General features: G+C 33.0%; 2 protein-coding genes and 1 long non-coding RNA gene across 7 annotated transcripts in view; all 3 read left to right on the top strand.

The window, feature by feature from the left end:
• Positions 1 to 5,635, top strand: part of LOC116339409 (hormone receptor 4) — a 45,318-nt gene extending 39,683 nt beyond the window's left edge. For all 4 annotated transcript variants that reach the window (XM_031765264.1, XM_031765266.1, XM_031765262.1 and 1 more), the window contains 8 exons: positions 38 to 337; positions 672 to 2,485; positions 2,558 to 2,661; positions 2,733 to 2,881; positions 2,960 to 3,762; positions 3,831 to 4,023; positions 4,099 to 4,214; positions 4,306 to 5,635. In XM_031765264.1, the coding sequence (XP_031621124.1) occupies positions 43 to 337; positions 672 to 2,485; positions 2,558 to 2,661; positions 2,733 to 2,881; positions 2,960 to 3,762; positions 3,831 to 4,023; positions 4,099 to 4,214; positions 4,306 to 4,386 (3,555 nt within the window). In that variant the 5' untranslated portion in view covers positions 38 to 42 and the 3' untranslated portion in view covers positions 4,387 to 5,635. The remainder of the gene's footprint in view (positions 1 to 37; positions 338 to 671; positions 2,486 to 2,557; positions 2,662 to 2,732; positions 2,882 to 2,959; positions 3,763 to 3,830; positions 4,024 to 4,098; positions 4,215 to 4,305) is intronic.
• Positions 5,636 to 8,812: 3,177 nt separating this feature from the next.
• On the top strand, positions 8,813 to 9,740 carry LOC116339864. The gene is made up of 3 exons (XR_004201031.1): positions 8,813 to 9,076; positions 9,197 to 9,307; positions 9,366 to 9,740. It is a non-coding gene; the product is annotated as an uncharacterized LOC116339864 (long non-coding RNA).
• A 531-nt stretch (positions 9,741 to 10,271) lies between these two features.
• Positions 10,272 to 12,525, top strand: LOC116339737. 2 transcript variants are annotated; one of them, XM_031765771.1, is made up of 14 exons: positions 10,272 to 10,442; positions 10,509 to 10,531; positions 10,605 to 10,691; positions 10,760 to 10,852; positions 10,911 to 10,927; positions 11,024 to 11,129; positions 11,201 to 11,314; positions 11,387 to 11,500; positions 11,580 to 11,690; positions 11,774 to 11,860; positions 11,931 to 12,052; positions 12,083 to 12,173; positions 12,244 to 12,288; positions 12,353 to 12,525. In XM_031765771.1, the coding sequence occupies exons 1-14, from the start codon at positions 10,296 to 10,298 to the stop codon at positions 12,432 to 12,434; spliced, it is 1,239 nt and encodes a 412-aa protein (XP_031621631.1). In that variant the 5' UTR covers positions 10,272 to 10,295; the 3' UTR covers positions 12,435 to 12,525. The 2 variants fall into 2 exon arrangements, with proteins under 2 accessions (XP_031621631.1, XP_031621630.1); XM_031765770.1 differs by having other exon boundaries at positions 11,931 to 12,173.
• Positions 12,526 to 13,172: the final 647 nt, after the last annotated feature.

Raw genomic sequence — 13,172 nt, 5'->3', positions numbered from 1 at the left:
ATGTGCTTTTTTCTATCTTTTTTTGAACGGAAATCAGGAATTATGACACTAAGCCGAAGCCCGTATAGCGAGCTCGATAAAATGAGCCTATTTCAGGATCTGAAATTGAAACGAAGAAAAGTTGATTCTCGATGCAGCAGTGATGGTGAATCATTAGCCGATACGAATGCTTCTTCGCCCGATTTAATAGTACCACTTTCACCAAAAATGTGCGATCATGGTGGATCTGTTTCATCTCAACAACTGCACAGCCAACAATCACACGAGAAAAATCGCAACTCTGTGTCACCAGCAGCACTGGATAACGACTACAATAGCACATCAACAGACAGTACGGGTTGGTTGCATTATCATTTTAAACAGATTTCACCGACTTGTCAAATATATTTGATATTTAACTCTAAAGTAACTGTTAAGATAGCAGCAAATATGAGAATATTTGGAATACCGGAACATTTTCCGAATTCGGAAATTTTTCTAAGAAAAAAAAAAACGATCTTTCAGGAAAAAGTATTTTCGGGAAATGTTCCACTCTTCAAATATTTGCAGTCAGCTCAAATTGTTGGCTTTGAAAAAGAAAGAAGAAAAACATTTGAAAAAGAAAATGACTCCATTGATTGTGTTTACTCAAAAAAAAATGTTTTTTTCTTTTATTTTATTTTTTTCATTAGCGACTGATGTGCGTTCGGATACATTTATGCAAGCATCACCACAAAGTAGTATAACCGTTACCGCAACAAAAATCGATGATAAAAACGTGTCAACCGGCGGATCAACGCAAGCCATTCAAATGTCCATTGCCGAAAAGCAGAATGCGATTGTGAATACAGTGGCCGCTGCAGCGAATGCAAATATGAATTTGAATAAAAGCATCAAGCTGATCAACAGTACCAATAATAATAGTGTATTTTTAAGTAATCACAGTGGAAATGACCGCCGTGACCATATCGCGCCCAATGAAAATATTAACGATAACAACAATAATAACGGCAACAATAACAATGATTCGATGCCTAACACAAGTGTGATTCGATTGGTGGGAGAAGAGCGTTTGCCATCGCCAACAAAACAAGCATTTCAACCGCAAACCACAAAATCTACAATCAATTCGTTTAATGCACCGTCTCAACGAATTATGTCACCGCATGCCACCGTATTAGTTACCCCGTTGCGGATTAAAACTGAAGCAAATTCGCATCAAAACAATTGCATAAATGCAAACAACCATTCAACTTCAGTAACGACTGCCATTACATCGATGTCAGACTATCGAAAAGGTATGCCATCGATGCAACATAATACAAATAATACCGTACCAACCGTTGTTACAATTGAGACCAATAACAATTTGAGTAACAGCCTAAGCAATTGCAACAATGGCAATGGCCATGGTAACGGAAATACGACGACGAATTTAAATCACACAAAATCAACCACATTGCAACGAATTGACACGGATACAAATTCCAAACTAAATCCATTATCACCGCAAAAGGTACAAATTGTTCAAACAACAACGCAACAACAACAACAACAACAACAACAACAACATCAACCACCATCATCACGGGCTGGTCTTCAAATGTCGGCCTCGAAAAATTCCTTTTCACCGCAAATACAAAATAATCAAGATGTAAACAAACATCAAATGCCGCCGATGAAAAATTACATATTCCCGGTGAATTTGCATGCGGCCATCACAAATCCAAATCCAAATCGTATCAAACGTGAACGATCTCCAAATCTGTCAATCAATCCACAAACACAATCGTTACCAATGTCATCAGTTCAGCATTCACAGGCGCCGAATCAATCGATCACAACCGTTACACCAGTCACATCAACCGGTCAAATGTTGCATCCATCGATTCAATTACAGCATCCCGGACGTGATGGTGCCATTTTATTCCGGGTTAAAAATGATGCTCAATTACCGTGTTTGATTCAAACAAACAATCAAAATCGCATCATGTGGAATTCAAATACACGCATAAATGGCGTTAAACCGGAAATTATCGGTGGACCAATACCATTACGATCGCCTGTTTCAAATTCTGGCCATACATCGGTGTCAACGACAAATCCGAATGCATCACAGCCACGCAACACACCAACCGTTATAATGGGTGAAAGTTGTGGTGTTCGTACTATGGTATGGGGCATTGAAACCGGACCACAACAACAACAGCCACCACATCAACAAACATCACAATCCAATTCAATTAATCTACAAAATCATAATCAGATACAATTGGCTGGACCATCGAATAACGAAGAAGCGGCCCAATTGTTGCTGAGTCTTGGACAAAATCGAACAAATGAAATGCGATCGATGCAACAGCAGCAAACAATTCGTTCACAAAATCCACTAAATATGGAACGCCTATGGGCAGGCGATTACAGTCAATTACCCAGTGGACAACAAATACAAGCCTTGAATTTAAGCTCTCAACAACAATGGTCGAATCCATCACAACCGATGAAGGTAATTTACATATATTTACATCGAATTATGAACAATCGAGACGATTATTGGATGGTTTTTATACAATTACAGAATGAACAAGAAGTGCCACCAGAAGACGACGAACAACCGTTAGTTTGTATGATTTGTGAGGATAAAGCAACTGGTTTACACTATGGAATTATAACGTGTGAAGGGTAAGTGTTGCCGTGCAAGCCGGTTTGAAACAGCACCGTGAACTAACTCAAACTTTCTTTCAAAATGACAGTTGCAAAGGATTCTTCAAACGAACAGTACAAAATAGACGAGTCTACACATGCGTTGCCGATGGTACATGCGAAATAACAAAAGCGCAACGAAATCGATGTCAGTATTGTCGATTTAAAAAGTGCATTGAACAGGGCATGGTCTTACAAGGTAAGCAATTTTATTCATTTCTTGTGTTTTATACATGTATTGCGTTGAACTAAAAATTGTGTATTTTGTAAATTTCAGCGGTGCGAGAAGATCGTATGCCTGGTGGGCGAAACAGCGGTGCCGTATACAATTTGTATAAAGTGAAATATAAAAAACACAAGAAGTCTGGACAGAAAGTGAATCATACAGCCGCAACGTTGCAACAACAAGCACAACACCTACAATCACAACAGCATCAACAACAACAACAACAACAACAACAACAGCAGCAGCAGCAGCAGCAGCATCAGCAGCAACAACAAAAGCTCAGCATGATTTGCGGTGATACAAATTCGTTGCTTGCATCGCAACGGATAAACAATTTAAAAACGGAGAATATTGTCAATAACATCCCATCGCATTTGTTGAATGGCACCATTCTAAAAACGGCTCTAACCAATCCAAGTGAAATTGTACATTTGCGACATCGTCTCGATAATGCGGTCAGTTCATCAAAAGATCGTTCTGTTTCGTATGAGCATGCGATGAGCATGATTCAAACATTAATTGATTTCGATGCAATGGAAGACATTGCAACACTGCCACATTTTCCAGAATTTCTGGAAGATAAATCGGAAATTGGTGATAAATTATGTAACATCGGTGATTCAATAGTTCATAAGTTGGTATCGTGGACGAAAAAGTTACCATTTTATTTGGAAATACCAGTGGAAATTCATACCAAATTATTGACCGATAAATGGCATGAAATTTTAGTATTAACAACAGCCGCTTATCAAGCACTACATGGCAAAAAATCAACGGCTCAAATCATTCAAAGTGCACAGCATCAAAGTCAAACGCCGTTTTTGGAAAAAGACGATCCTGAATATGTTCACGAGGTAAATTTTTCATAAAATTACGAAAAAAAAAACTCAATAAAATGACCGTCTACCAATTGATTGCATAGGTGAACACGCATTTGTTAACACTACAAACATGCTTGACTACGCTAATGGGTCATCCCATCTCAATGGAGCAATTAAGACTGGATGTCGGACACATGGTTGAAAAGATGACACAAATCACAATCATGTTCAGACGCATCAAGCTCAAAATGGAGGAATATGTCTGTCTTAAAGTGTATATTCTACTAAACAAAGGTAAAAAAATCAACAATAATCCATTTTTCATTCATTAAATGTGCAATTTTATTTGAATTCGATTGATATTTACAGAAGTTGAACTTGAAGGAATTCAGGAGCGATATATACAAGTATTGCGAAGTTATTTGCAGCACACATCACCAAATAATCCGGGTCGACTTGGTGAATTGTTAGCTCATATACCTGAGGTATGTACACTTTTTATAATTGTGCTCCAACAAATAACAGCTTAAAATTGCACAATTTACATAAACATTCTCTGTCATTTTCTTCTTTTAGATTCAAGCAGCTGCAAGTTTACTGCTTGAAAGTAAAATGTTTTACGTACCATTTGTGCTGAATTCGGCTAGCGTAAGGTAAAGCGGTGGTATTCAACGAACAGTGAAACCAGTTCAAAACATCAACCGACACAAAACCTTATGAATGTAAAATCGATTATATAGATGTTAGCCGCGCATCGAAAAATGCTTGAGTTTTTTTTCACATATTTACACATCCACACCGGCAGTACAATGATCGATTTGTTCTCATCTCACATTAAAAAAAAAAAAAAACAACAACAATAACAACAAAAATTAAATTGTAAAGAAATTAAATAATACTGAATGAATGAAGAAAGAAAAGAAGAAATCCTATCGAATTTGCTTTCGAAATGAAAACAATTTGAATTGTTATAATGGAAAAGAAAACTATACGAATATAATAATGATAATAACGATGAACGCGAGATGTACCTATAAAATTTAAAATCATTTTTAAACGTAAATCGTATTAATTTAAAATAAAATTCACACACACACACAGATACACACATACACAAAACGCATGTAGAAAATTGATAAAGAAGAAGACGAAGAAAGGGATAAAAAACAAATAAAATATATGAAACAATTGGAAACAGGATTACCAGAGCATACAAATACATATATATTATATGAATTATATTATAAAATGACTATATTTACACTTTGCATATTAATCTATAGTTATGTATTGTCGCGTAAATAAATGAAGAGAGAAAAATAAAGTAAATGAAAATGACTAACATTAATCTTATAGATGAATTGGAAATGCGTTAGATTTACAACAACAAAAATACACACACATGATGAACGTTGAGATATATGAATAATAACATTTAAATTTACTAAATTAATATTGAATTTGCAAATGTTTGCAGAATATACAAACACATATACACCCACACACCCACATACACACACACAATGACGTGTCAATCGAGTCGTATCGCTTGGTTGCATCGTCAAGCATTTTTATTTTTTAGATAAATTGAAAAGAAAAAAAAACATTGTAATAAACTGCGTTATAATTTCTCGTTTTAATTTAAAAGAAGATATAAAAAAACTATTGTAATTACTATTGAACTATGAATGTATTTTTAAGGCGATATTTGTCGTTCATTTTCATTCTTTATATAAAAAAACAGCAAATGGAAAAAAACCTTTTCTCTCTATCTATTTATCTATCTTTATGATCACTAACAACAACAACAAAAAAAACAGTTCACTGATCCTCCTCACACACACATACACAAAAGCAAATAAGCTCACAGATTTAATTCTATTTCACGTTGACAAAAAAAAAGAAGTCTATGGATGATATGTAAAATAAAGCGAATTATCTAGAGAAAATGTAATATGTAATGCAAAGATTCACTTTATGTTAAGCAAAAACAAACAAAACAGTTGATAAGAGCTATGGACTTATTACTTATAAAACATTAAATAAAACATGAATAGCTATGGTTCCATTAAAAGCTGCTACTAAACTACCGATATAATTAAAACGCATTTGTAAAGAATGGATGAACAAATCTATGAAGAAACATATTTCAAGTCAGCAACAATATTGTTTTGGTTTAACAATTTTAAAACAGATTGATGGCAACATCAGCTATAGATGACTTCTGTTCACTAACATGCGTATTCGACTGGTGCATTGAAAGCAGTTGCGATATATTGTGATACAATGTTCCTTACCCATTGTATATCGTAGGCGCAATATGTTATATTGCCGCTGTGTTCAATGCAGTAGTCGAAGACGCATGCTGGTGAACAGCCGCCATCAATAGCAACAGCTGGGCAGTTGGCTTGAGACATCGTCTGTTTTGAAATACTGAAAGTATACTAACAAACTCTTTCACTGTTATATTTATAAATAGAAAATCGAACAAAGACCACATTAGAACAAGTGCGAAGTAAAATACCGCAGTTATTTTATTTCTAGGCTCAATGAAATGAAACGTTTTGTTCACGTTTGTGCATTTTAACTACCACTATTTTTTTCTATATGCTTTGGAAATTCCACTTTCATTAAGCCTCTTTACACCAAATTCCCATTCCTTCAGTCAATAGCGAAATGTTGGTCATTCGCATTTTGATTTTTCATTTTTTTTATTAAATCGGACCTATTTCGATGTCCATTCATTGTGCACACCTGGTTTTATCATGCTTTATTCAGACTGTATTTTTGCATTTTAGTTTAACTTATCATTTCACTTGACTTTGTTATCGTTTATAAGATACACATGTTTTTTTTCTCTTTAAATGTTGGTTTTGTTTGTTTTTTTGTAGTTTATTCGTAAAAAAATACCCTAAAGACTTGTCTTGAAACTCAATATATTGATTGATTGTCAATCGATCTTGGATTCAAGCTCCCTGTTTTTCATACACTAATTTTTAATCACAATTTTCGACTTTCAAACTAACTGCCTAACAAGCATTCGCATTGAGAAAACCGCGATGGTTTTTCTCTCACACATAAGATCTGTCACTTTTTTTTATTCTGTTGCTCACATACACCACACTCTTGCTCTTTGTTTCATTATTATAATAGTAGACAGAGAAATGGAAAATTAAACAAATATATAGTTACCTTTAACAGAAAATCGATGTCAATCAATCGAAACTAAAAGAAACTTGAAAATGAAAAAAATGATACTTGCAAGTAAATACAAAAATCAAATAGTTTTAATGATAAACTTTTAATGTGAAATAAAAAGAAACTTTGGAAAAAAATGGTAAACTGGTTGAGAGAAGAAGTTAAAAAGTGGAGAAATTGAAACATCTTGCTTGCATTTTTTGTCCAATAAAACAAAATCTTTACGGTTCTACGTTTACATCAAGCGCAAGAGAGATTTATTGTTTTTGAAAAAAAATGATTGCATTAATGGGGAGCAAAAAATATGGAGAAAAATATGAACCAGAAACATCATATAAAATTGTGCACTTGATTAAACGAGTAGAAAACGTACCTTTCACACACACAGAGAAGAATCAGTTAAATAACGGTGTTTGAAACCACGCATACATACATACATATATAAATACACACAGAGAACGTACACACGCTCACATCGATGAAACGGTGTCCCTCTCATATACATTCACAGCCACTGATTCACACACACACATAAGTAATATTAATTTCAAAATAAAATTAAGATGGATTGATTAACAACAACAAACCATTGAACTAATTTTTAATTAAAACAAATGGAGAAAAAAATATATAATCTGTACTAGGAAGTCTGACGAGAATGCCTTGAAATAAAAAAAAATTGTAGAAAAAACGACAACAAGTAAAATTAGTTTGAAAACCAACACAAAAAAATGAGTAAAAAATGATTATGTAATTAAAAAGAATGAAAATAATAATAAAAAATATATTGAAAAAAAAAATTAAAAAAAATGATGAATGTTAATGTGTAAACAAAACGGTTAGACAAGAAATATGCGAAGATTGATTAAGATTTTGATTGAGCAAAAATTCGATGATGATATTGAAAAAAAAAAGAATTAATACACATACAAATAAATTGAAATGAATAGACGCTTTGTTTGGTTTTTATTTCATTCCGTTTGCCATTCATTTTCGGCACACATTCATTTACATCGTTACAAAACACATTTGTTTTAGCTTTTTTTCTAATTATTAGGATTTTACTTTGATGACAAATCCGAAGCAGCAACTTAAAACAACGAAAAAACATATAAACATTTCAATTTGCTTCTTTTGCTATAGTTTGAAGTCAATGCAAATAATATGATAGACCATTACATGGGAATTACAGATGTTCCAAATATGCTGTAAAATAGTGTATTCAACCAAAATAAAAACCACAAAATGTGTTCGAATTCAATTTGGCCCCAGAAACAAGTTCAATAAATATTGTTCAGGTGGGTTACAATCATTCAATGGTCTCATCTGGAATAAATTCCGTACAAAAATGCAAAAAATAATATTACATTAAATCTGAAACAAAAAAAAACATTAGAAATTTGGCATTGAAACTTTTGTTCAAATCGCGTATGGATATACGATCATGACTTATTATACATTACAATGTGTAAATAAGAAATTTTAACAAAAACATCCATACATATTACTATGTAAATAAAAATAAATGTTAATTATATGCAATTCACTTCTAAGATTGTTTTGATTTTTTTCTCACATTTTACAGATTTTTTTAAATATATTTTATACTTTTGAAATATATTCAACTTGACAGGATAAACAATGATATTTCAGCGATATTTTACTCAAAATAATTTCTCAAAAGAGTCATATTTTCAAAACCACAAAAACTATGCATCACAAAACGATTTTTTTAAATTCTGAAGAAGACGAAAAAATGTTGGTCCGGTTGACGAAAATGGGTTAATAATAAACCGCAAATGTTTGTCTGTTTTCGCTTTACTAATCGACAGAAGCGTACTGACGTAATCGCGTTTGCGTTTAAATATGTGATAGCTGATAAAGGGAAGAACAAAATAATTACAAAATTGACGTGGAATATAACGGTTCCATGCATTGGAAAGAAAATGAAAATTTACTTATTTATACTATATATTTGTTTTTATTGTGTTATGCACCTGACCATCGATCACAAACCAGTATTAGCTGGTGTAATGGAGAGATTTGATGAGCTGGAACCAAAAGATTTAGAAGAAAAATTTATAGACCGTGCAATGAACAGCTCTCTTGTTCCATCGTCTCTTAAGTCATTTCTTGATGCCAGAAAAAAGTAAAGTCAAAATAATTTATTCATTTTATTCATCTTGAATTCTTTACAAACAAGACCTTAAACAGTGCAATCAAAAGTGTCACAATATATTTAAGAATTTGTGTGATTTTACAAAATTAGGGTGAAAAGAGCCCAACGTTATAAAAGGACAATGGAAAATGGATTAACTCATATTGAGAATATGGTGACTGGCATATCTAATGATGGCAATGAAAAGAGATCAAGCTTACGGTATAGAATCTAAAAATGTTTTATCTAATCGAAAATAAATCAAATGCTTTGTTTTCAGCTCAAAGGTTTCAAACTGGCTGGGCCGTGGTTTGTCTAAAGTGGAACCCAATTTTGGAAGATTAACCAGTTGATGGGATGTTTGGAACATTATTTATGCCTGTACATGCAACGTGAAATTTAGCATGAAATTATCAAGTGTATCAACTTACGGGTGTGAAAATAACACGTTCCCAAAGTTAAGGTTTCTTCTAAGTGTAATGTATTTAGTAACTTTACAAGATAATCTTAGATCTATTATCGCGACTTTATTTCCGATGGAATCGCTTCAACAATTAAAAAATCTAAACATCTAGTATATGATTTATATCAATCGATTATATAAAGAAGCTAAAAATAAAAATACTCTACTTTCTAACTTTTTTTACTAAAATCATACCCGATGTATTTAAATGATTTAAATCTAAAAAGAAGTGAACGTCATCTTCTATTTCTATGAGTCAAAGGACGCGAATAAATTTGAATATTATACAGGTTATTGTGGATTATAACAGACGCACGTATCTTGTTCCAATAAACGTCTTTTGTTGTTGCCTATGTAATTTAAATGAACACATGATGTAAAGGAGTTTTAATTTCTTGGTGTAATTTAGACGAACTTTGATATTGCACATGTATTGCAGTTGGAGCTATTGATAATATGATACCATTGTAATATCATTTTGCTAAACAATTGAATCGTCATTTTTCAGCAAATATGTTGTCACCGAGAATTCTGAAGACTGAGCATTCATTTCAAAAAAAATTCATCCGAAATGATTCTTTTGTATTAATAATGGCGATTTGAACTTATAAATATTGATAAGATTCAAATTTCAATTTCGACATAAATTTGCAAAAAAGAGTTCTGTTCTTGTAAAAATAAATTAAAAACTGCTATAAAAGAACGTCTAACGTTTCATTTTATTTCATTTACGAAACGGCCGGAATAATGAAGTTTCATTTGATCTTGGCAATACTTTGTTGTTCTGTATTGAACAATTGTGTGGCGTTACCGGACTTAAGCAATGTAGTTTCCTATATTCCAACAAGTGTCACAAACCAACTTATTACTTATGGCGCGAATGTTGCTTTTCCGGTTAGTTTTAATAAATTTTTGACATTGTATTGATCAAATTGTTCTTCATTTTTGTTATACTTTTAGGGCTCTGGGGCTGCACTTAATGCGTAAATGAATAAATAATTGAAAAAAAAATACTTAAATTGAAGTTTTATTTTGAAATTATTATCTATTTTAAAGTGCTAAGGATGCATATGGCGCATATTCGCAGCCGAATGGAAGCTTTTCCTCAGCAGCAGTAGCTGGTGCTAAATCGGGTTTGAATAGGTAAGTGATGTGTCTTAAATTAAACTTTTTCCATTTGAATTTCTAATATTTTTATTTGAATAATTTAGCTTATCCCCTGTTGTGGGTTTGGCCACGGGAGGCATGGAATTCATACAGGACATTTATGAGGGAAAAACTGTGTCTGAATCCGCTATGAAACTGTACGTAAATGATTTAAATAAATAAAAATGATTTTAAATGTGAATAATGAATCTTTAGAGGACAAAAGGCTTTGGGTAAGAATAAAAATCCGACTTCTACGTCTATAAAAGTGGAACACACAGTTGTTTTTACATAGTTTATTTGTTATAATACAACAACAAAAATACCAGAGGCTCAAATGGGAAAAGAAAAAGCGGCTCTTGTTTCGAAGGGTTTAAACTGCGCAAACAGATTTATGACTAAAAATGAGTCAGCTCTGGATATTGCAAAAGATCTGTATGTTGTTTATATTTCATAAATGTTTCTAGTGTTTAAAATTATATTGTCTCATATCACACTTTCTTCAGAGGCAAAGAAGCTTTCGAAGCGTATGTTCCACAAGGCGAGGCAATTTTAACGGCAGCTCAGGTAGCAAATGATATTAAAAATGGAAAAGACGTATCGGAAGTTATTAAGGACGTGTGAGTTGTGTATATTTATTTAAATTGGTGGCATTTTTAACCATTTCAAATGAAACATCTAATCACCTATAGTGGCACCGAGAAATTTAAAAAATATGTTCCAAATGGAGAAGAAGTGTTTACAGCAATTCAGGTCGCAGATGCCGTTCGCAAAGGAGATCCACCTGAAAAGATTTTGGATGATTTGTATGTTGTGTGGCATATGCACATAATTCTTCTTCACTTCCAATTAATCCAAATACCAAAATACTTCAAACATTTTTAGGGGCAAAGACGCTATCACAAAATATATACCAAACGGAAACCAAATTGTGGAGGCAATTCAAGTGGGACAGGCTATTAAGAATGGAAAGACAGATGAAGTAATAAAAAAATAGTGCGTAGAACAATTTTTACATGTATAATTGGAATATCATTTGTAATGTGAGAGTGGAAATAATGAACTTTTTATTCAAATAGTGGTGAAGGAGCTATAGAAAAGTACGGTGGAAATAATCCCATGGTAAAAGGCCTAATGAACCAAGCTGTTAAAACGTTACCAAATATGTAAAATCAATATAGTATCAGATAAGTTTCCCTTTAATCAATTCAATTTAATATGAATTTATTCAATTAGTGTGACCAATCTCCTTCCAAAAAAAGAACCAAAAACAAAGCCTACAGGAAGTGGAACAACGAGTAAATCAACTGCAAGTAAAGTAACACCAAGTAAACTGGCTGCTAGTAAAGTAACACCGAGTAAGCCAGCTGCGAAGAAAGAAACACCAAGTAAACCAACTGCAGGTAAGGGAAGTACAGTAAAACCGACAATATCATCAAGATCTCCACTGAAAGATAAGACAAACTCAAACATATCGACGTGAGTATTAAAGCAAGATGATTGAGTTACATCGATAGATATTTTCAACCAATTTTAATTCGCATTTAAGATCGCGAGAAGATGTAGTAATACAGTCAAAGAAAAAATGTTGGATGTAAGGCCAAAACTAACATATCAATGATTTATGGCACAACAATTGATTACAATTAATCTTTTAGATCGCACCCACTGCAAAAGAGAAAAGAAGAAGAAGAAAGAAAGAAGAAAGGTTTTATGTCAAGAATTGGACTAAAGAAATAGTGAAGAAATGTGGACACAAAACCATATTCATTTACATTTGTGGTCTTTATGGAATATATACGTGAAATATAGATCAATTTGAAATGTAAAAGGCCAAGTTTTTTTCTTTCTTGAAGAAATTGTGAAGAGGTGTAAATTGTCATGCAAGATTGTAAATTTTAATATAAGACAGCAATTTTCGAAAACCGTTTCAATAATGACGTGTTCTAATCCAATTACAATGGAATACGAAATTTAAAAAAACTTATTAAAATTTCAATTATTTCACCGCACATTTTTTTTCTCATTAAATGTCGTCAAATGAGGGGACTGAATATTAATAAAAGCATCTTGATGGTTGAAGCAGATGCGACAAAAAATCAGAGTATGAAATCGCACTTGTTTAGCGAAGAGCGTGGTGTACTTGTCAGGAGCCGCTCCTGAGTTCGTATTGGTATACAGCACACACTAATACAAACAACGTTAGTCACACTAACACATTCATAGCTAGGAGCGGCTCCCAGCAAGCACGCTCTACGTGAGTGACACATTCATGCTCTGCAAAAAATCATGTCATTAAGAAAAAGACCATAGGCATCGTCATTTAAAGCAGGTCAACTCTTGTCCAACCACCATGAGTCCCTGTATATTAATATAGGCGAGAAAAACATCGCACAATAATGCGCCATCTGTTGACGTGGTTATCAATGTATGTAGTTACAAAGACGGAATTGTTGGATGGTGTCTTGACTAAATTTT

This window comes from Contarinia nasturtii, unplaced genomic scaffold (assembly GCF_009176525.2).
Source record: "Contarinia nasturtii isolate CC-2019 unplaced genomic scaffold, AAFC_CNas_1.1 Cnas_scaffold_533, whole genome shotgun sequence".
Lineage (NCBI taxonomy): Eukaryota > Metazoa > Arthropoda > Insecta > Diptera > Cecidomyiidae > Contarinia > Contarinia nasturtii.
Note: the sequence above shows the minus strand (reverse complement) of the source record. Positions and strands in the feature narration are given on the sequence as shown.

Bases quoted from the DNA above. Each gene is read 5' to 3' on its own strand.
- LOC116339737 (XM_031765770.1), top strand. From the start codon at position 10,296: ATGAAGTTTCATTTGATCTTGGCAATACTTTGTTGTTCTGTATTGAAC. The intron at 10,532-10,604 runs GTAAATGAATAA...TCTATTTTAAAG, and splicing joins TCTGGGGCTGCACTTAATGC to TGCTAAGGATGCATATGGCG. The intron at 12,174-12,243 runs GTGAGTATTAAA...TTCGCATTTAAG, and splicing joins ACAAACTCAAACATATCGAC to ATCGCGAGAAGATGTAGTAA.